This window comes from Oncorhynchus nerka, linkage group LG10, assembly GCF_034236695.1.
Source record: "Oncorhynchus nerka isolate Pitt River linkage group LG10, Oner_Uvic_2.0, whole genome shotgun sequence".
Lineage (NCBI taxonomy): Eukaryota > Metazoa > Chordata > Actinopteri > Salmoniformes > Salmonidae > Oncorhynchus > Oncorhynchus nerka.
Window position 1 is genome coordinate 17,230,613 of NC_088405.1, and position 22,240 is coordinate 17,252,852.

At 45.1% G+C, this 22,240-nt stretch overlaps 1 protein-coding gene across 2 annotated transcripts in view; it reads right to left on the bottom strand.

Moving 5' to 3' along the window:
* The window catches only part of LOC115134963 (E3 ubiquitin-protein ligase MARCHF8-like), a 204,461-nt gene that overhangs the window by 4,062 nt on the left and 178,159 nt on the right, over positions 1-22,240 (bottom strand). The window contains exons 5-7 of one of the 2 annotated variants that reach the window (XM_029669084.2): positions 18,882-19,062; positions 14,543-14,678; positions 13,734-13,748 (exon numbers count right to left, since the gene is read on the bottom strand). In XM_029669084.2, coding sequence (XP_029524944.1) covers positions 13,734-13,748; positions 14,543-14,678; positions 18,882-19,062 — 332 coding nt within the window. The remainder of the gene's footprint in view (positions 1-13,733; positions 13,749-14,542; positions 14,679-18,881; positions 19,063-22,240) is intronic. The other variant, XM_029669086.2, reaches the window with a different exon arrangement.

The window sequence follows — 22,240 nt, forward strand, 5'->3', positions numbered from 1 at the left end:
TGTGGATGTATTTCAAGGCCAACCTTCAAACTCACTGCCTCTTTGCTTGACATCATTTGAGCCAATTGGAGGTGTACCTGTGGATGTATTTCAAGGCCAACCTTCAAACTCACTGCCTCTTTGCTTGACATCATGGGAAAGTCAACAACAAAAAATCATTCAGATTTTTTTCACATTTTCAAATTGTGGACCTCCACAAGTCTGGTTCATCCTTGGGAGCAATTACTAAATGCCTGAAGGTACTACGTTCATCTGTACAAACAATAGTACGCAAGTATAAACACCATGGGACCACACAGCCGTCATACCGCTCAGGAAGGAGACGCGTTCTGTCTCCAAGATATTAATGCACTTTGGTGCGAAAAGTGCAAATCAATCCCAGAACAACAGCAAAGGACCTTGTGAAGATGCTGGAGGAAACAGGTACAAAAGTATCTATATCCACAGTAAAACGAGTCCTATATCGACATAACCTGAAAGGCCGCTCAGCAAGGAAGAAGCCACTGCTCCAAAACCACCATGAAAAAGACAGACTACGGTTTGCAACTGCACATGGGGACAAAGATCGTACTTTCTGGAGAAATGTCCTCTGGTCTGACGAAACATAAATAGAACTGTTTGGCCATAATGACCATCGTTATGTTTGGAGGAAAAAGGGGGAGGCCTGGAAGCCGAAGAACACCATCCCAAACGTGAAGCACGGGGGTGGCAGCAACATGTTGTGGGGGTGCTTTGCAGCAGGAGGGACTGGTGCACTTCACAAAATAGATAGCATCAACGGGGGAGGAAAATTATGTGGATATATTGAAGCAACATCTCAAGACATCAGTCAGGAAGTTAAAGCTTGGTTGCAAATGGGTCTTCCAAATGGACAATGACCCCAAGCATACTTCCAAAGTTGTGGCAAAATGGCTTAGGACAACAAAGTCAAGGTATTGGAGTGGTCATCACAAAGCCCTAACCTCAATCCCATAGAACATTTTTGGGCAGAACTGAAAAAGTGTGTGCGAGCAAGGAGGCCTACAAACCTGACTCAGTTACACCAGCTCTGTCAGAAGGAATGGGCCAAAATTCACCCAACTTATTGTGGGATGCTTGTGGAAGGCTACCCAAAACGTTTGACCCAAGTTAAACAATTTAAAGGCAATGCTACCAAATACTAATTGAGTGTATGTAAACTTCTGACCTACTTTGAATGTGATGAAAGAAATAAAGGCTGAAATAAATAATTCTCTCTACTATTATTTTGACATTTCACATTCTTAAAATAAAGTGGTGATCCTAACTGACCTAAGACAGGGAATGTTTACTAGGATTAAATGTCAGGAAATGTGAAAAACTGAGTTTAAATGTATTTTGCTAAGGTGTATGTAAACTTCCGACTTCAACTGTATGTGCTTATCTAGGATGACGATGCTATAATAATCATAATGTCAGGTGAAGAGATGGTGAATGGTGAAAGATGAAAGAAATGGGAGTAGATAGTTCTTACTTCCTACATGACCCGATCTCAATTAGTCTTTCCACAATTCCTTGTCCTATCTCCTTACCTCCTTCCCAAACAGATTGGAGAAGAAGGTCCAACGTTTGTCCACTCTGGCCTTCTTCAATGCGTTTTAAAAACATTTGACGTTTTAGTAATTTAGCAGACACTCTTATCGAGAGCGACTTAGAAGTTAGTGCTCAAGGTATAGACAACCACATATCACAGTCATAGGAAGTCAAACTTCGCTATCAGCAAAGTCAGCTATTAAGAAAAGTGCAAGAAAGGCAAGGGTGGGTTTTCTTTTTGTCCTTGTGGGGAGGAGGAGGATTATTTGAGATGGAGATGAGGAGAAAGGTTGAGAGGAATCAAGGAAAGATGAAATGAGAATGGCACTTGACTTTTTTACGGCCTCGTAACCAATTATGCTTTGTACATAATGTTTCCACCGTCGTTTCCTATGAGTGAAAAGGGCTTCTGGACATCAGAACAGCAATCACTAACCTCAACTTGGATGAAGATTTCAACTTCAATCCCAGACACTTGCTAGAGAAAGAGACGGCTATATGTGGCTCGTTTTAGTAAAGTAGGCATATGTCGCGCATCACTACTTCACAGGAGAGCCATTTCAAGGTAAACTTTTTAATATTTTATATCAAAATGTGTTTTTTGGCAGAAATGCCTTCCGGAACATGTGAACTTCCATGTGCCTTAATAACAAACTTGTATGCCATCTGTAAATACGAATACATTTGTTAAATTAGGAGCCAATTTTTTTATATTTTTTATATATATTTATTTTATTTAAATATTTTATTTTTACCCCTTTTTCTCCCCAATTTCGTGGTATCAAATTGTTTTAGTAGCTACTATCTTGTCTCATCGCTACAACTCCCGTACGGGCTCGGGAGAGACGAAGGTTGAAAGTCATGCGTCCTCCGATACACAACCCAACCAAGCCGCACTGCTTCTTAACACAGCGCGCATCCAACCCGGAAGCCAGCCGCACCAATGTGTCGGAGGAAACACCGTTCACCTGGCAACCTTGGTTAGTGTGCACTGCGCCCAGCCCACCACAGGAGTCGCTGGTGTGCGATGAGACAAGGACATCCCTACCGGCCAAGCCCTCCCTAACCCGGACGACGCTAGGCCAATTGTGGGTCGCCCCACTGATCTCCCGGTCACGGCCGGTTGCGACAGAGCCTGGGCGCAAACCCAGAGTCTCTGATGGCACAGCTGGCGCTGCAGTACAGCGCCCTTAACCACTGCGCTACCCGGGAGGCTATAGGGGCCTAGTTGGTTAATTATGGCTGGGGGGCAGTATTGAGTAGCTTGGATGAATAAGTTTCCCAAAGTAAATGGCCTGCTCCTCAGTCTCAGTTGCTAATATATGCATATTATTATTAGTATTGGATAGAAAACACTCTAAAGTTTGTAAAACTCTGGCAATCTGTGTGAAATGTAAACAAACTAACCACTAGCTGTTAACTAATGTTTTCCATCTACAGTATATGGTTAATTTTTTAGACTTGAGAGAATTAGGTGAAATGAGGCGTTGCTTTTTAAACAAGTGGATTCAGGGATCAAGTGTAGCTGGGCCTGGCTTAAGCTGGTGCCACTATAGAGCTGAAAGGAACACCACACACTTTCCCTCTTTCTCACTTTTGCTGGCACATTGCCGAACAGATGTCCACAGGCAATGTCTATAGTGTCTATAATGGCCACCATGTGTGCACTATCGATGTCTATAGTGGCCACTATAATAGAGCAAAATAGAATACCGGTTTGTTTCGTTCTACTTTATGTTTTTTTCCCAAGTGCAATATTTATGTGTGCGGTCACAAGTGTTCTATTATAAAGGCTGTCATGGCTAACTGAAATATTAGTGTATTGTTTTTTTCTCAAGACTTGAGTGTCATTTGCAGTGAAGTCTAGACAACAAATAACAACAAATAACATTGGATTGCTTGCTTTACATTGTTTAGCTGTAAATTAGGTTCACATTAACCACTTTTTATTTTACACACAGAGACTGATCATGTAGATCATATTCTTTGTTGTTTAATTAGTTAAGCTGCATTTCCCCCTAGCATGGATTTTTTGCATGTTTCGGTGCAACAAAAAACAGTGTCACCTTTTTGGGCCCTCAGCAGTTTGCATCCCTGCTGAGTGTACCAGAGCGCCGAATAACTGACAAATTTACGAACAGTCAACACCTGTTGAATATGGCCGGTGTCAGTAAACGTTGGCAAAAAAGACTAATTAAATTGTTGCCAGCCGCACAGTTACAGTCACCAACGCTCTGTATAACATAAAAACAGCCTAACCAGCTCTGTTAGGGCGAGTAAATATCTCATTTGTGTGGAAGTAGCTAGCAAGCTAGCCAACATTAGCCAGTTGGTTTGGGTGTTGACTGCAGTATTTTGACGTCTGGATGAAAAGCGTGCACAAAGTAAACTGCCTGTAACTCAGGCCCAGAAGCTAGGATATGCATATGCATATAATTGGTAGATTTGGGCAGAAAACATTCTAAAGTTTCTAAAACTGTTGAAATGATGTCTGTGAGTATAACAAACTAATATGGCAGACGAAACCCCGAGAACAGCTTGTTTGGAAAAGTTTATTAGTAACGTTTGGGATTCATTTTGTATGTATTTTAATGGAGGGAAACTGGGTGGATTATTGACTGAAGCATGCCAGTTAAACTGAGTTTTTATGGATATAAAGAAGGACATTATCGAAAATAAGGACCATTTGTTATGTAACTGGGACCTTTTGGAGTGCCAACAGAAGAAGATCATCAAAAGTAAGGCATTTTTTATATCACTATTTCTGACTTTCGTGGATTTCACCAGACGCTACCGTCCCACCTGCTCATAAGAAGTTTTAAGTCAGAACGCTCGGATCAACCTTACTCCTCAGCCAGAGTGTCCAGTGTGCACTCTGAATGCTCTGATAGCAAAACGCTCTGAATTTATGAACGGACAATCTGACAACACTCTGAGTTTCCAAATGCCCAGAGCACACTCTGGCATTCCAGTCTAAATTTGACGAAAACACCCATTGTATAAACCATTGTATAAAGTCTTGAAATCTTTGGTTGTTAAATACATAACCTCACATGTGAATACTTAAAAAGGTGGGTGGGGCTAAAGTTTAAGAGGATGTGAACAATGCTTAATGGGTGTAGACAAAGAAGAGCTCTCCAGTAGGCACCAAAACATTGAAGGGACATTTTCTGCAGGTCGTTCACATATAGAGGCCGACGTGCAGGTACCCTGATGAAACCATTGCAACGAGTAAATAATCCGCCTCTACCCTCTGTTTTATTGGCAAATGTATAATCACTGGAGAACAAACTGGATGAGCTCCGTTCGAGAATATCCTATCAACAGGACCCGAAGAACTGTAATATCCAATGTATTTCGGAAACTTGGCAGAACAAGGACGTATAATAGACTAGCTGGCTTCTATGCATCGGACAGAACAGCAGCATCAGGTAAACTCAAGGGGGGTGATGTGTGTCTCTGTTAAAACAACCGCTGGTGCGTGATCTCTAATATTAAGGAAGTCTCAAGGTTCTGCTTGCCCGAGTTAGAAAACCTAATGAAAACCGTTGATGAGAAACTACACTGAACAAAAAATATAAACGCAACATGTAAGGTGTTGGTCCCATATTTCATGAGCTGAAATAAAACATCCCAGAAATTTTCTACACGCAAAAAAGCGTATTTCTTTCAAAGTTTGTGCACTCATTTGTTTACATCCCTGTTAATGAGGATTTCTCCTTTGCCAAGATAATCCATTTACCTGGCAGGTGTTGCATATCAAGAAGCCGATTAAACAACAGGATCATTACACAGGTGCACCTTGTGCTGGGGGACAATAAAAGACCACTCTAAAATGTGCAGTTTTGTCACACAACACAATGCAACAGATGTCGCAAGTTTTGAGGGAACGTGCAATTGGCATGCTGATAATTAAATATTAATTTCTCTACCATAATGTTGTTTTAGAGAATGTGTCAGTTCGTCTAACTGACCTCACAACCACAGACCACGTGTATGGCGTTGTGTGGGTGAGCGGTTTGCTGTGTCAACGTTGTGAACAGAGTGCCCCATGATGGCATTGGGGTTATGGTATGGCCAGGCATAAGCTACGGACAACGAACACAATTGCATTTTATTGATGGCAATTTGAATGCACAGCGATATCGTGACGAGATCCTGAGGCCCATTTTCATGCCATTCATTTGCCACCATCACCTCATGTTTCAGTATGATAATGCATGGCCCGATGTCACCCATTGAGCCTGTTTGGGATGCTCTAGATCGACGTGTACGACAGCGTGTTCCAGTTCCCGCCAAAATCCAGCAACTTCGCAGAACAGAGCCATTAAAAAGGAGTGGGACATCATTCCACAGGCCACAATCAACAGCCACTCTATGCGAAGAAGGTGCCACGCTGCATGAGGAAAATGGTGGTCACAGACACTGACTGGATTTCTGATCCATGCCCCTACCTTTAAAAAACAAGGTATTTGTGACCAACAGATGCATATCTGTATTCCCAGTCATGTGAAATGCATAAATTAGGGCCTAATGAATTGATTTCAATTGACTGATTTCCTTATATGAACTGTAACTTGGTAAAATTGTTGAAATTGTTGCATGTTGCGTTTATATTTTTGTTCAGTATACTTACCAAGAGAGTTTTATCTATATTTTTTGTAGCTGTCTATTTATCACCACAAACCGATGCTGACACTAAGGCCACACTCAACTGTGCAACTAGAGGTGAAAAAAACTCTAGATCATCTTTACTCCACACACAGAGACGCATACAAATCTCTCCCTCGCCCTCCATTTGGCAAGTCTGACCATAACTCTATCCTCCTGTTTACAAGCAAGAACTCAAACAGGAAGTACCAGTGACACGCTCAATGCGGAAGTGGTCCGATGAAGCAGATGCTAAGCTACAGGTCAGTTTTGCTGGCATTGAATATAGTCCGTTACAAATGGCTACCCAGCCATGAGCTGCCCAGTGATACAAGCCTACCAGCTTAGCTAAATGCCTATCTATCTTAGTTTCAAGGCAAGCAACACTGAACCATGCGTGAGAGCACCAGCTGTTCCGGCTGATGTGAGTAAGACCTTTAAACAGGTTAACATTCACAAGGCCGCAGCGTTAGACGGATTACCAGGACGCATACTCAGAGCATGCGTTGTTCACCCACGACTGCGTGACCGCACACGGCTCCAATACCATCATGATGTTTGCCGATGGCATGACAGTGGTAAGCCTGATCACCGACAACGATGAGACAGCCAATATGAAGGAGGTCAGAGACCTGGCAGTGTTGTGCCAGGACAACAACCTCTCCCTCAAGGTCAGCAAGACAAAGGAGCTGTTCATGGACTACAGGAAATAAAGGTCGAGCATGCCCCCATTCACATTGACAGGGATATAGTGGAGCGGGTCGAGAGCTTCAAGTTCCTCGGTGTCCACATCACTAAGGATTCATCATGGTCCAAACACACAAACACAGTAATTAAGAGGGCACGACAATGCCTCTTCCCCCCTCAAGAGGCTGAAAAGATTTGGCATGGGTCTTCAGATCCTCAAAAAGTTATACAGCTGCACCATTGAGAGCATCTTGACTGGCTAGATCACCGTTTGGTATGGTAACTATTTGGCATCTGACGCAAGGCGCTACAGAGTGTAGTGTGGACTGCCACCCAGTACCTCTATACCAGGCAGTGTTAGAAAAAGGCCCTAAAAATAGTCATAGACTCCAGCCACCATAGACTGCACCAAGTCTGGAACCAACAGGACCCTGAACAGCTTCTATCTCCAACCCATAAGACTGCTAAATAATTTATTAAATAGTTAACCAAATACTGTAGCTTCCCGGACTATCTGCATTGACCCGTTTTGCACTAACTTTTGTTGACGCATCACATAACTGCTGCTACCATCTGTCACTTTATTCCTAGTTATATGTACATATCTACCTCAATTACCTTGTACCCCTTCACATCGACTCAGTACTGGTACCCCTGGCATATACTCAAAAACGTTCTGGGACACTGTAAAGTCCATGGAGAATAAGAGCACCTCCTCCCAGCTGCCCACTGCTCTGAGGCTAGGAAACATTGTCACCACCGATAAATCCGCTATAATTGAGAATTTCAATAAGCATTTCTCTAAAATCTGGACCCCTACAAATCAGCCGGGCTAGACAATCTGGACCCTCTCTTTCTAAAATGATCTGCCAAAATTGTTGCAACCCCTAGCCTGTTCAACCTCTCTTTCGTATCGTCTGAGATTCCCAAAGAATGGAAAGCTGCATCCGCCTCTTCAAAGGGGGTGACACTCTAGACCCAAACTGCTACAGACCTATATCTATCCTACCCTGTCTTTCTAAGGACTTCGAAAGCCAAGTTAACAAACAGATTACTGACCATTTCGAATCCCACCATACCTTCTCCGCATACAATCTGGTTTCAGAGCTGGTCATGGGTACACCTCAGCCATGCTCAAGGTTCTAAACGACATCATAACCGCCATCGATAAGAGACATTACTGTGCAGCCGTATTCATCGACCTGACCAAGGCTTTCGACTCTGTCAATCACAACATTCTTATTGGTAGACTCGACAGCCTTGGTTTCTCAAATGATTGCCTGGCCTGGTTTACCAACTACTTCTCTGATAGAGTTCAGTGTGTCAAATCGGAGGGTCTGTTGTCTGGACCTCTGACAGTCTCTATGGGTGTGCCACAGGGTTCAATTCTCAGGCCGACTCTCTTTTCTGTATACATCAATGATGTTGCTCTTGCTGCTGGTGATTCTCTGATCCATCTCTACGCAGACGACACCATTCTGTATACTTCTGGCCCCTCCTTGGACACTGTGTTAACTAACCTCCAGACGAGCTTCAATGCCATACAACTCTCCTTCCGTGGCCTCCAACTGCTCTTAAACGCAAGTAAAACTAAATGCATGCTTTTCAATCGATCGCTGCCCGCACCTGCTCGCCCGTCCAGCATCACTACTCTGGACGGCTCTGACTTAGAATACGTGGACAACTACAAATATCTGGGTGTCTGGTTAGACTGTAAACTCTCCTTCCAGACTAACATTAAGCATCTCCAATCCAAAATAAAATCTATAATCAGCTTCCTATATCGCAACAAAGCATCCTTCACTCATGCTGCCAAACATACCCTCGTAAAACTGACCATCCTACCGATCCTCGACTTCAGTGATGTCATCTATAAAATAGCCTCCAACACTCTACTCAACAAACTGGATGCAGTCTATCACAGTGCCATCCGTTTTGTCACCAAAAACCCATACACTACCCACCATTGCGACCTGTACGCTCTCGTTGGTTGGCCCTCACTTCATACTCGTCGCCAAACCCACTGGCTACAGGTTATCTTCAAGACTCGGTAGGTAAAGCCCCGCCTTATCTCAGGTCACTGGTCACCATAGCAGCACCCACTCGTAGCACACGCTCCAGCCGCTATATCTCACTGGTCACCACCAAAGCCAATTCCTCCTTTGGTCATCTTTCCTTCCAGTTCTCTGCTGCCCATGACTGGAACGAATTGCAAAAATCTCTGAAGCTGGAGACTCACATCTCCCTCACTAGCTTTAAGCACCAGCTGTCTGTACTTAGCCTATCTGTAAACAGCCCATCTATCTACCTACCTCATCCCCATACTGGTATTTATTTATTTATTTTGCTCCTTTGCACCCCAGTTTCTCTACCTGCACATTCATCTTCTGCCGATCTACCATTCCAGTGTTTAATTGCTATATTGTAATTACTTCGCCACCATGGCCTATTTATTTCCTTAACTTACCTCATTTGCACTCTAGCTAACATTGAACCTGTTTGGTTAGCTATCTGCAGATTCAGACTTTTTGTTTTCTTTTGTTCTACTGTATTATTGACTGTATGTTTTGTTTATTCCATGTGTAACTCTGTGTTGCTGTATGTGTAGAATTGCTACGCTTTATCTTGGCCAGGTCGCAGTTGCAAATGCGAACTTGTTCTCAACAAGCATACCTGGTTAAATAAAGTTGAAATAAATAAATAACTAAATAGCCAAGTTATTACCTCATACTCCTTCACATCGACTCAGTACTGGTACCCCTGGCATATAGCCAAGTTATTACCTCGTACCCCTTCACATCGACTCAGTACTGGTACCCCTGGCATATAGCCAAGGTATTACCTCGTACCCCTTCACATCGACTCAGTACTGGTACCCCTGGCATATAGCCAAGTTATTACCTCGTACCCCTTCACATCGACTCAGTACTGGTACCCCTGGCATATAGCCAAGGTATTACCTCGTACCCCTTCACATCGACTCAGTACTGGTACCCCTGGCATATAGCCAAGTTATTACCTCGTACCCCTTCACATCGACTCAGTACTGGTACCCCTGGCATATAGCCAAGTTATTACCTCGTACCCCTTCACATCGACTCAGTACTGGTACCCCTGGCATATAGCCAAGGTATTACCTCGTACCCCTTCACATCGACTCAGTACTGGTACCCCTGGCATATAGCCAAGGTATTACCTCGTACCCCTTCACATCGACTCAGTACTGGTACCCCTGGCATATAGCCAAGTTATTACCTCGTACCCCTTCACATCGACTCAGTACTGGTACCCCTGGCATATAGCCAAGTTATTACCTCGCACCCCTTCACATCGACTCAGTACTGGTACCCCTGGCATATAGCCAAGTTATTACCTCGTACCCCTTCACATCGACTCAGTACTGGTACCCCTGGCATATAGCCAAGTTATTACCTCGTACCCCTTCACATCGGCTCAGTACTGGTACCCCTGGCATATAGCCAAGTTATTACCTCGTACCCCTTCACATCGACTCAGTACTGGTACCCCTGGCATATAGCCAAGGTATTACCTCGTACCCCTTCACATCGACTCAGTACTGGTACCCTGGCATATAGCCAAGTTATTACCTCGCACCCCTTCACATCGACTCAGTACTGGTACCCCTGGCATATAGCCAAGGTATTACCTCGTACCCCTTCACATCGACTCAGTACTGGTACCCCTGGCATATAGCCAAGTTATTACCTCGTACCCCTTCACATCGACTCAGTACTGGTACCCCTGGCATATAGCCAAGGTATTACCTCGTACCCCTTCACATCGACTCAGTACTGGTACCCCTGGCATATAGCCAAGTTATTACCTCGTACCCCTTCACATCGACTCAGTACTGGTACCCCTGGCATATAGCCAAGTTATTACCTCGTACCCCTTCACATCGACTCAGTACTGGTACCCCTGGCATATAGCCAAGTTATTACCTCGCACCCCTTCACATCGACTCAGTACTGGTACCCCTGGCATATAGCCAAGTTATTACCTCGCACCCCTTCACATCGACTCAGTACTGGTACCCTGGCATATAGCCAAGGTATTACCTCGCACCCCTTCACATCGACTCAGTACTGGTACCCCTGGCATATAGCCAAGTTATTACCTCGTACCCCTTCACATCGACTCAGTACTGGTACCCCTGGCATATAGCCAAGTTATTACCTCGTACCCCTTCACATCGACTCAGTACTGGTACCCCTGGCATATAGCCAAGTTATTACCTCGTACCCCTTCACATCGACTCAGTACTGGTACCCTGGCATATAGCCAAGGTATTACCTCGCACCCTTCACATCGACTCAGTACTGGTACCCCTGGCATATAGCCAAGTTATTACTTCGTGCACCCTTCACATCGACTCAGTACTGGTACCCCTGGCATATAGCCAAGGTATTACCTCGTACCCCCTTCACATCGACTCAGTACTGGTACCCCTGGCATATAGCCAAGTTATTACCTCGTACCCCTTCACATCGACTCAGTACTGGTACCCCTGGCATATAGCCAAGTTATTACCTCGTACCCCTTCACATCGACTCAGTACTGGTACCCCTGGCATATAGCCAAGTTATTACCTCGTACCCCTTCACATCGACTCAGTACTGGTACCCCTGGCATATAGCCAAGGTATTACCTCGTACCCCTTCACATCGACTCAGTACTGGTACCCCTGGCATATAGCCAAGGTATTACCTCGCACCCCTTCACATCGACTCAGTACTGGTACCCCTGGCATATAGCCAAGTTATTACCTCGTACCCCTTCACATCGACTCAGTACTGGTACCCTGGCATATAGCCAAGTTATTACCTCGTACCCCTTCACATCGACTCAGTACTGGTACCCCTGGCATATAGCCAAGTTATTACCTCGTACCCCTTCACATCGACTCAGTACTGGTACCCCTGGCATATAGCCAAGGTATTACCTCGTACCCCTTCACATCGACTCAGTACTGGTACCCCTGGCATATAGCCAAGGTATTACCTCGCACCCCTTCACATCGACTCAGTACTGGTACCCCTGGCATATAGCCAAGTTATTACCTCGCACCCCTTCACATCGACTCAGTACTGGTACCCTGGCATATAGCCAAGTTATTACCTCGCACCCCTTCACATCGACTCAGTACTGGTACCCCTGGCATATAGCCAAGTTATTACCTCGTACCCCTTCACATCGACTCAGTACTGGTACCCCTGGCATATAGCCAAGGTATTACCTCGTACCCTTCACATCGACTCAGTACTGGTACCCCTGGCATATAGCCAAGTTATTACCTCGCACCCCTTCACATCGACTCAGTACTGGTACCCCTGGCATATAGCCAAGGTATTACCTCGTACCCCTTCACATCGACTCAGTACTGGTACCCCTGGCATATAGCCAAGGTATTACCTCGTACCCCTTCACATCGACTCAGTACTGGTACCCCTGGCATATAGCCAAGTTATTACCTCGTACCCCTTCACATCGACTCAGTACTGGTACCCCTGGCATATAGCCAAGTTATTACCTCGTACCCCTTCACATCGACTCAGTACTGGTACCCCTGGCATATAGCCAAGGTATTACCTCGTACCCCTTCACATCGACTCAGTACTGGTACCCCTGGCATATAGCCAAGGTATTACCTCGCACCCCTTCACATCGACTCAGTACTGGTACCCCTGGCATATAGCCAAGTTATTACCTCGTACCCCTTCACATCGACTCAGTACTGGTACCCCTGGCATATAGCCAAGGTATTACCTCGCACCCCTTCACATCGACTCAGTACTGGTACCCCTGGCATATAGCCAAGTTATTACCTCGTACCCCTTCACATCGACTCAGTACTGGTACCCTGGCATATAGCCAAGTTATTACCTCGTACCCCTTCACATCGACTCAGTACTGGTACCCCTGGCATATAGCCAAGTTATTACCTCGCACCCCTTCACATCGACTCAGTACTGGTACCCTGGCATATAGCCAAGGTATTACCTCGTACCCCTTCACATCGACTCAGTACTGGTACCCCTGGCATATAGCCAAGTTATTACCTCGCACCCTTCACATCGACTCAGTACTGGTACCCCTGGCATATAGCCAAGGTATTACCTCGTACCCCTTCACATCGACTCAGTACTGGTACCCCTGGCATATAGCCAAGGTATTACCTCGTACCCCTTCACATCGACTCAGTACTGGTACCCCTGGCATATAGCCAAGTTATTACCTCGTACCCCTTCACATCGACTCAGTACTGGTACCCCTGGCATATAGCCAAGGTATTACCTCGTACCCCTTCACATCGACTCAGTACTGGTACCCCTGGCATATAGCCAAGTTATTACCTCGTACCCCTTCACATCGACTCAGTACTGGTACCCCTGGCATATAGCCAAGTTATTACCTCGTACCCCTTCACATCGACTCAGTACTGGTACCCCTGGCATATAGCCAAGTTATTACCTCGTACCCCTTCACATCGACTCAGTACTGGTACCCCTGGCATATAGCCAAGGTATTACCTCGTACCCCTTCACATCGACTCAGTACTGGTACCCCTGGCATATAGCCATTTTATCGGTACTCATTGTGTATCTATTATTACTTGATTTACTTTTCTATTTCTCTATTTTCTCTTTCTTTGTATTGTTGGGAAAGGCTTGTGAGTAAGCATTCCACTGTTAGTTCACATGTTGTTTACCAAGCATGTGACAAATAAAATGTGATTTGAAATGAGAGAAAGACCTACACACCAGAGCCCAGTCTCACAGGAAATGACATAAAACAGGGTTAAAGGTCAAAGGTGAAAAATTTACCTGGGATTCTTCCGGCTGCATGGGTGAAGAGGTTGTCATTACAAAGTATTACCAGTGACAGAGAGAGAGAGAGAGAGAGAGAGAGAGAGAGAGAGAGAGAGAACAGATGATTGAATGTACACTATACAGTATAACATGCCAGTATACTCCCTAGTCAAACTCGTGAAAACAGATGGTGGTTCTCTCTCTCCCATCCTTTCTCCTTTTTTAAATTGAACCTTTATTTAACTAGGCAAGTCAGTTAAGAACAAATTCTTATTTACAATGATGGCCTAGGAACAGTGGGTTAACTGCCTTTTTTACCTTGTCAGCTTGGGGACTTGATTTAGCAACCTTTCGCTTACTGGCCCAACACTCTAACCACTAGGCTACCTGCCACTCCTTAGCAGTACAATAACATCTTAACAGACCCAGAAAAAACGTCCTAATTGTCTTGCGCCATGCTGAGAGTACTAGCTGCCATATGACTTGATGTAAGAAGACAGTGAAAGAGATACACTGGCCTGTTATTACGGGATGGGTACTAACTATTATAATGATCAGAGCAGAAACACAACATGTCAATCTGTGTGAACGGGCATGACCCGAGAGAGTGTGTGTATATGTCATTTTGTACGGTACTAGAATTGTGTATTGTGTTTTTGCCGTCACTGTATTAAGTGAAGGGTGTTGTGGTGCACTGTCCATGCTGAGGGGTGTGTGGCTGTTCTACGGTGTGTAGTGGTGTTTTTAGCATGCAGTGAAAGAATTGAAGAGTATGTGGTGTGCAGTGTCCATGCTGAAGGGTGTTGTGGTGGTTTTGTGCTAACCTGCTCTGATCTCGTCTGCAGTGCGGTCGATGAGCACGTAGAGGGACCACACCACGCAGGTGATGGCGATGACATGGAACGTCACAGAACAAATGATCTTCCTCCTCTCACTAGACGTCATCTGGAGCTTCTCCCACTGAGAGAGGGAGAGAGAGAGAGAGCGAGAGAGAGATAGAGAGAAACAAAAGAGGTCAAGTCAGACCCACACAAACACACACATGCACACACACTCAAAGACTCCATTGTGTTCTTTTGGACAGGGTTTGGGCGATTGACTATCAATGGACTTTTGCAGTCTGGCAAAAAAAATCCCTCTTCAGAAGCTGCTTAAACTGAGTGCTAAATATTTGATGGCCATCATTCAGTCAGTGTAATGTGGATCATTCAGTTACACACTGATTCTGGTTAACAATTTATCAGCTGTCCAGTACCACTCAACCACGTCGTTAGACCTCTCATAGATCCAACACCCAGGATGAATCAATCAATCAATGGTCAAATTCAATATATATTGGTACATATTGGTACATTACACATCTGAATATCTGATGCAATCTCTCAATAACCTTCATAGATGTCCACATGCTTTGAAATTCTTTAGAACAAGCATGAAAGGCCAATGGCCACAATTTATTTTTCAGCTTTCTGGTATTGATTTGATGAAAAGAAGGAAAGGGAGCCCTGAGAGGGATGACTGAATGGGGAACAGGGAGAGGAGCACTCTGCCCATCCACTCTTCTTTGTCAGAGAGGGGGTATAAGATGTGTGTGTGTGTGTGTGTGTGTGTGTGTGTGTGTGTGTGTGTGTGTGTGTGTGTGTGTGTGTGTGTTTAACTATTCTTGTGGGGTCGAAGTCATTTGACCAACTGGGGACATGTTGTTGGTCCCCATGATCTCTAGGGGGTTTAGGGTTAAGGTTAGAAGTAGTGTTAGGGTTAGAATTACATTAAGGGCTAGGAGCTAGGGTTAGTTTTAGGGTTAGGTTTAGGAGCTAAGGTTAGGTTTAGGGTTCGTTTTAGGGTTAGGTTTAGGAGCTAAAGTTAAATTTGGGGTTAGGTTTTTGGATTAAGTTTAGGGTTAAGGTTAGGTTTAAGAGGGTTTCGGTTTATGCTGGTATTAAACCTTAGGTTGCACAGGCCTATTGCAACTTTCTGCCCGGTTTCTATATTGTACATCAGACCGGTCTGGAGAGGGTGAGAGAACATGAAAGGCATTAAGGTTAGGGTAAGAGTACGGGTTAGGGTTAGGGGTTAGGGAAAATAGGATTTTGAATGGGACTGAATTGGAGTGTCCCCACAAGGTTAGCTGTACAAGACTGTGTGTGTGTGTGTGTGTGTGTGTCCCTCAACAGGGACTCGGGACTATTAACAGGGACTATTTAAGTTATTTTGTTCAATTAATCAACAGTGAAATCATTTGTATTAAAATGTTGAATCTGGAAGTAATGAAGACTGTTCTATGCCTGAAACAAGAGTGTATCATGTCAAAACCACTCGAAACCAACCCTCCAAATTCTCCACTGAAATCTTCTTAAAAGCCTTAAACCCCATGTCATGCTACTCTTATCAGTATTAGATCATTAAAACAGCTTTCTGTCATGGCAGTGTCTTCAAGTGGGGGTCACATCTGAATTTTCAGGTCACAGTCATCTCTGGGAGTGAAGAACTAGAATAGAATGAGTGTATTGCAAGCGCGCACACACACACACACACACACACACACACACACACACACACACACACACACACACACACACACACACACACACACACAGTGTTTTCCACAAGCACACAGAGTATCCAGCCAAATAAGCCAGGATCCCCCGAGCTGAACACGCTCCATTTTGGTGGCCTCTGGAACATTCTAATGCCTTGATTCCATCTGAAATACACAGTGAAATTACTCAATACTTTATTGAGTTTACCGCCCAGATTGGAACAATTTGTTGTGGTATTGTGTTTACATTTTAAATTACTGAAAATGTATGAATTCAGTGCATTGTTTGTTTTTTGAGATCCAGTACCGTCTATTCATAGGCCTATATGTTCAGGACATTTAACCTGTCTTACTGCAAGATACGAGTTGCCACAATTATGTTTGTTCTTCAAATTATGTATTTTATTAAAACAGAAAAAATAAGTAAATTGCCCAAATTTCCACCCTCTTAAAAATGTAAGTTTACATTTTAAAATCAAACAAATTGTGTGATGGGCACTTTTTCAAATGAAAAAAAATGGGTCTCTAAAATAAACAGAACAGATGCTGAATAAAGTTCTGGGTCTGGGTCTGAATGAAGTTCTGGGTCTGGGTCTGAATGAAGTTCTGGGTCTGGGTCTGAATGAAGTTCTGAGTCTGGGTCTGAATGAAGTTCTGGGTCTGAATGAAGTTCTGGGTCTGGGTCTGTGTAACGGTTGTCTTCGGTGGAAGGAGAGGAGGACCAAAGCGCAGCGTGGTAAGTGTTCTTATTTTTTATAAAACAACTGAACACTGAACAAAAACAACAAAACGACAAACGAACAGTCTTGTAAGGAGACGAAAAACACTAAACAGAAAATAATCACCCACAAAACACAGGTGGGAAAAGGCTACCTAAGTATGATTCTCAATCAGAGACAACGATAGACACCTGCCTCGCCCTGACCAAACTAAAACAAAGACATAACAAAGGAACTAAGGTGAGAACGTGACAGTCTGAATGAAGTTCGGGGTCTAAGAGAGAGACGAGATAGAACAGGTCAACTAGTGAAAGAATTTCAATAAGTGTTTGCAACTCTGTTTGTGAATTGCAGTATGTTATTTATTCTAAAAAAAAACACTTGTTTGACAACTGACCCACATATTTCTTCTTAAGTCTGCTGACTTGCACAGGCTTCAATCTTCCTTTTAAGAGAAATTCTCAGCTATCTGCAATACAGGTATGACTGAGGAATGAAACAGGTGTTAAATATGGGCTTTGCTACACAGAACAGTCAACTAGTCCATTGTCAACACTTTGACTAAATCAGTAGACATGGATCAATATCTTTGAAAATACCATGTAAGTATCATTAGCATTTAAAACAATTCAATCCGTCTTCTTTGATCATATTTTGGACCAGAGTGAGGCTCTAACTCCACTAGCCTACCTATTGTTTCTGTAGTGAGGAGGATTCACCGTCTTCATCGAATGTTTTCATTATTTATCTGAAGATAATCGCCAAAAAGCCTACCAGTATGCAAATGTATGTCTCTCTTACTCACCAGTCGATAACTTTAACATCACTGTCTGGCAAGTCCTGATGCAATGCAGTATAACTATGTTATATGACTTATGAATGGCAAGGATACATGAGATTGACTTCATTCTGTCAGTTTGACACCATGTATAAACTAGTCAAGCTTGCTGTTCGTCAATCAAACCACAGTAAGCCTAGGTGCCAGCACTTCGTGGCTGCATACCAAACACACAAAATAAATAAATCAGTAATCCAGAAAACAATAGGCTGAGTGGATTTCCACTCATCGTTACCACATTGTATGGGACTTGCAAATTGACTCACATAGACGATGAAGAAGCAGCATGCTTTCTCCTCCGTGTAAAGAAATTTGACCACTGAGTACACAACACAGACACACAGGTACCAGGAGGCGGGACAGACAGCAGACTGTCAAACCAGCAGTGTTTCCCTGTCATCACTGTGTTTCCCTGACAGGCTCCTGTCCAATGAATAGATTTTACATTTTACATTTTACATTTAAGTCATTTAGCAGACGCTCTTTTCCAGAGCGACTTACAAATTGGTGCGTTCACCTTATGACATCCAGTGGAACAGCCACTTTACAATAGTGCATCTAAATCTTTTAAGGGGGGGGTGAGAAGGATTACTTTATCCTATCCTAGGTATTCCTTAAAGAGGTGGGGTTTCAGGTGTCTCCGGAAGGTGGTGATTGACTCCGCTGTCCTGGCGTCGTGAGGGAGTTTGTTCCACCATTGGGGGGCCAGAGCAGCGAACAGTTTTGACTGGGCTGAGCGGGAACTGTACTTCCTCAGTGGTAGGGAGGCGAGCAGGCCAGAGGTGGATGAACGCAGTGCCCTTGTTTGGGTGTAGGGCCTGATCAGAGCCTGGAGGTACTGAGGTGCTAGATCGCTAGAAGATGCATTTCATTCATTCTAGTGGGAGAGGTCTTGGCTAACGTTGTTTCTGACTTGCGAATGGTAAAAAGTTGCCTAGATAATTTAAGTGAAAAAAGTATCCAGCTGAAAATGAGTGTGCAACCGGCTATATGCTGTAGCCAACAGCCGATGCTAGACGAAAACACTGCGCACACACGCACACACACACACAGTCCTTCTGTCTCACCTTGCGCAGGGGTTTGAGCTTGGTCTGCATGATGAACTGGTACTTGCAGAGTTCACAGCAGCGTGTGTCTGAGGACTTGATCCACTGCTGCAGGCACGCCTGGTGGACGAAACGCAGGCTGCCCGTGCAGTGGCACGGTGTTATCAACGGGCTCTCATCATCTCCTTCACAGTGACAGATCCTACAGAGAGAGACACAGACACACAGGGTCAGTTACAGACACAGATAAGTAGACCATAGCAGATACACAGCTATTGGGACGGCAGCTAGCCTAGTGGTTAGAACGTTGGGCCAGTAACCCAAAGGTTGCTGGATCGAATCCCCGAGCTGACAATGTAAACATTTGTCATTCTACCCCTGAACAAGGCAGTTAACCCACTGTTCCCTGGTAGGTCATCATTATAAATAAGAACTTGTTCTTACATGACTTAAATAAAGCTTCAATAAAAAATATATATACAGTGCCTTCAGAAAGTATTCATACACACCCCTTGACTTACTCCAGTTTGTTGTTTTATAGAAAGTTACTGATAGAGTTATTACCCCCAGACAGTTATTACTTACAGACAGTTACTGATACATAGTTATTACCTCCAGACAGTTATTACTTACGGACAGTTACTGATACAGAGTTATTACCTCCAGACAGTTACTGATAGAGTTATTACCCCCAGACACACACACCCTCTCCCTATACACACACACACCCTCTCCCTATACACACACACACCCTCTCCCTATACACACACACCCTCTCCCTCTCCCTATGAACACACACACACCCTCTCCCTATAAACACACACACACCCTCTCCCTATAAACACACACACACCCTCTCCCTATACACACACACACCCTCTCCCTATACACACACACACCCTCTCCCTATACACACACACACCCTCTCCCTATACACACACACACACCCTCTCCCTATAAAACACACACACACCCTCTCCCTATAAACACACACACACCCTCTCCCTATACACACACACCCTCTCCCTATACACACACACACCCTCTCCCTATACACACACACCCTCTCCCTATACACACACACACCCTCTCCCTATACACACACACACACCCTCTCCCTATACACACACACACACCCTCTCCCTATACACACACACACCCTCTCCCTATACACACACACCCTCTCCCTATACACACACACACCCTCTCCCTATACACACACACACCCTCTCCCTATACACAGACACACACCCTCTCCCTATACACACACACACCCTCTCCCTATACACACACACACCCTCTCCCTATACACACACACCCTCTCCCTATACACACACACCCTCTCCCTGTACACACACACACCCTCTCCCTATACACACACACACCCTCTCCCTGTACACACACACACCCTCTCCCTATACACACACACACACCCTCTCCCTATACACACACACACCCTCTTCCTGTACACACACACCCTCTCCCTGTACACACACACCCCCTCTCCCTATAGACACACACACACCCTCTCCCTATACACACACATCCTCTCCCTATACACACACACACACCCTCTACCTATATACACACACACACCCTCTCTGTATACACACACCCTCTCTGTATACACACACACACCCTCTCCCTATACACACACACCCTCTCTCCCTATACACACACACACACACCCTCTCCCTATACAGACACACACACCCTCTCCCTATACACACACACACATCCTCTCCCTATACACACACACACATCCTCTCCCTATACACACACACACATCCTCTCCCTACACACACACACACACCTTCTCCCTACACACACACACACACACACACACACACACACACACACACACACACACACACACACACACACACACACACACACACACACACACACACACACACACACACACACACACACACACCTAGGTTGAGTCGGGGAGGTAGGTGTGATTAAATGACAACATAAAGAAAGGAGGAGGGAAAACAGAACAGCATTATGACTTCCTCAAAAACAGACTAAGGAGGATAGAGGCGTGGAGGGATGGAGGAGGGATAGATAGGAGGTAGTTCTATTGGTTATGGCTGGGGAGGAGAAGAGGAGAGAGGCGTGGAGGGAGAGAGAGGAGGTAGTTCTTAGTGATTATGGCTGGAGAGGAGAAGAGGAGAGAGGCGTGGAGGGAGAGAGAGGAGGTAGTTCTTAGTGGTTATGGCTGGGGAGGAGAAGAGGAGAGAGGCGTGGAGGGAGAGAGAGGAGGTAGTTCTTAGTGATTATGGCTGGGGAGGAGAAGAGGAGAGAGTGGGATGGAGGGAGAGAGAGGAGGTAGTTCTTAGTGGTTATGGCTGGGGAGGAGAAGAGGAGAGAGTGGGATGGAGGGAGAGAGAGGAGGTAGTTCTTAGTGATTATGGCTGGGGAGGAGAAGAGGAGAGAGGCGTGGAGGGAGAGAGAGGAGGTAGTTCTATTGGTAATGGCTGGGGAGGAGAAGAGGAGAGAGTGGGATGGAGGGAGAGAGAGGAGGTAGTTCTTAGTGATTATGGCTGGGGAGGAGAATAGGAGAGAGTGGGATGGAGGGAGAGAGAGGAGGTAGTTCTTAGTGGTTATGGCTGGGGAGGAGAAGAGGAGAGAGTGGGATGGAGGGAGAGAGAGGAGGTAGTTCTATTGGTTATGGCTGGGGAGGAGAAGAGGAGAGAGTGGGATGGAGGGAGAGAGAGGAGGTAGTTCTTAGTGGTTATGGCTGGGGAGGAGAAGAGGAGAGAGGCGTGGAGGGAGAGAGAGGAGGTAGTTCTTAGTGGTTATGGCTGGGGAGGAGAAGAGGAGAGAGTGGGATGGAGGGAGAGAGAGGAGGTAGTTCTTAGTGGTTATGGCTGGGGAGGAGAAGAGGAGAGAGTGGGATGGAGGGAGAGAGAGAGGTAGTTCTTAGTGGTTATGGCTGGGGAGGAGAAGAGGAGAGAGTGGGATGGAGGGAGAGAGAGGAGGTAGTTCTTAGTGGTTATGGCTGGGGAGGAGAAGAGGAGAAGAGGAGAGAGTGGGATGGAGGGAGAGAGAGAGGTAGTTCTTAGTGGTTATGGCTGGGGAGGAGAAGAGGAGAAGAGGAGAGAGTGGGATGGAGGGAGAGAGAGGAGGTAGTTCTTAGTGATTATGGCTGGGGAGGAGAAGAGGAGAGAGGCGTGGAGGGAGAGAGAGGAGGTAGTTCTTAGTGATTATGGCTGGGGAGGAGAAGAGGAGAGAGTGGGATGGAGGGAGAGAGAGGAGGTAGTTCTTAGTGGTTATGGCTGGGGAGGAGAAGAGGAGAGAGTGGGATGGAGGGAGAGAGAGGAGGTAGTTCTTAGTGATTATGGCTGGGGAGGAGAAGAGGAGAGAGGCGTGGA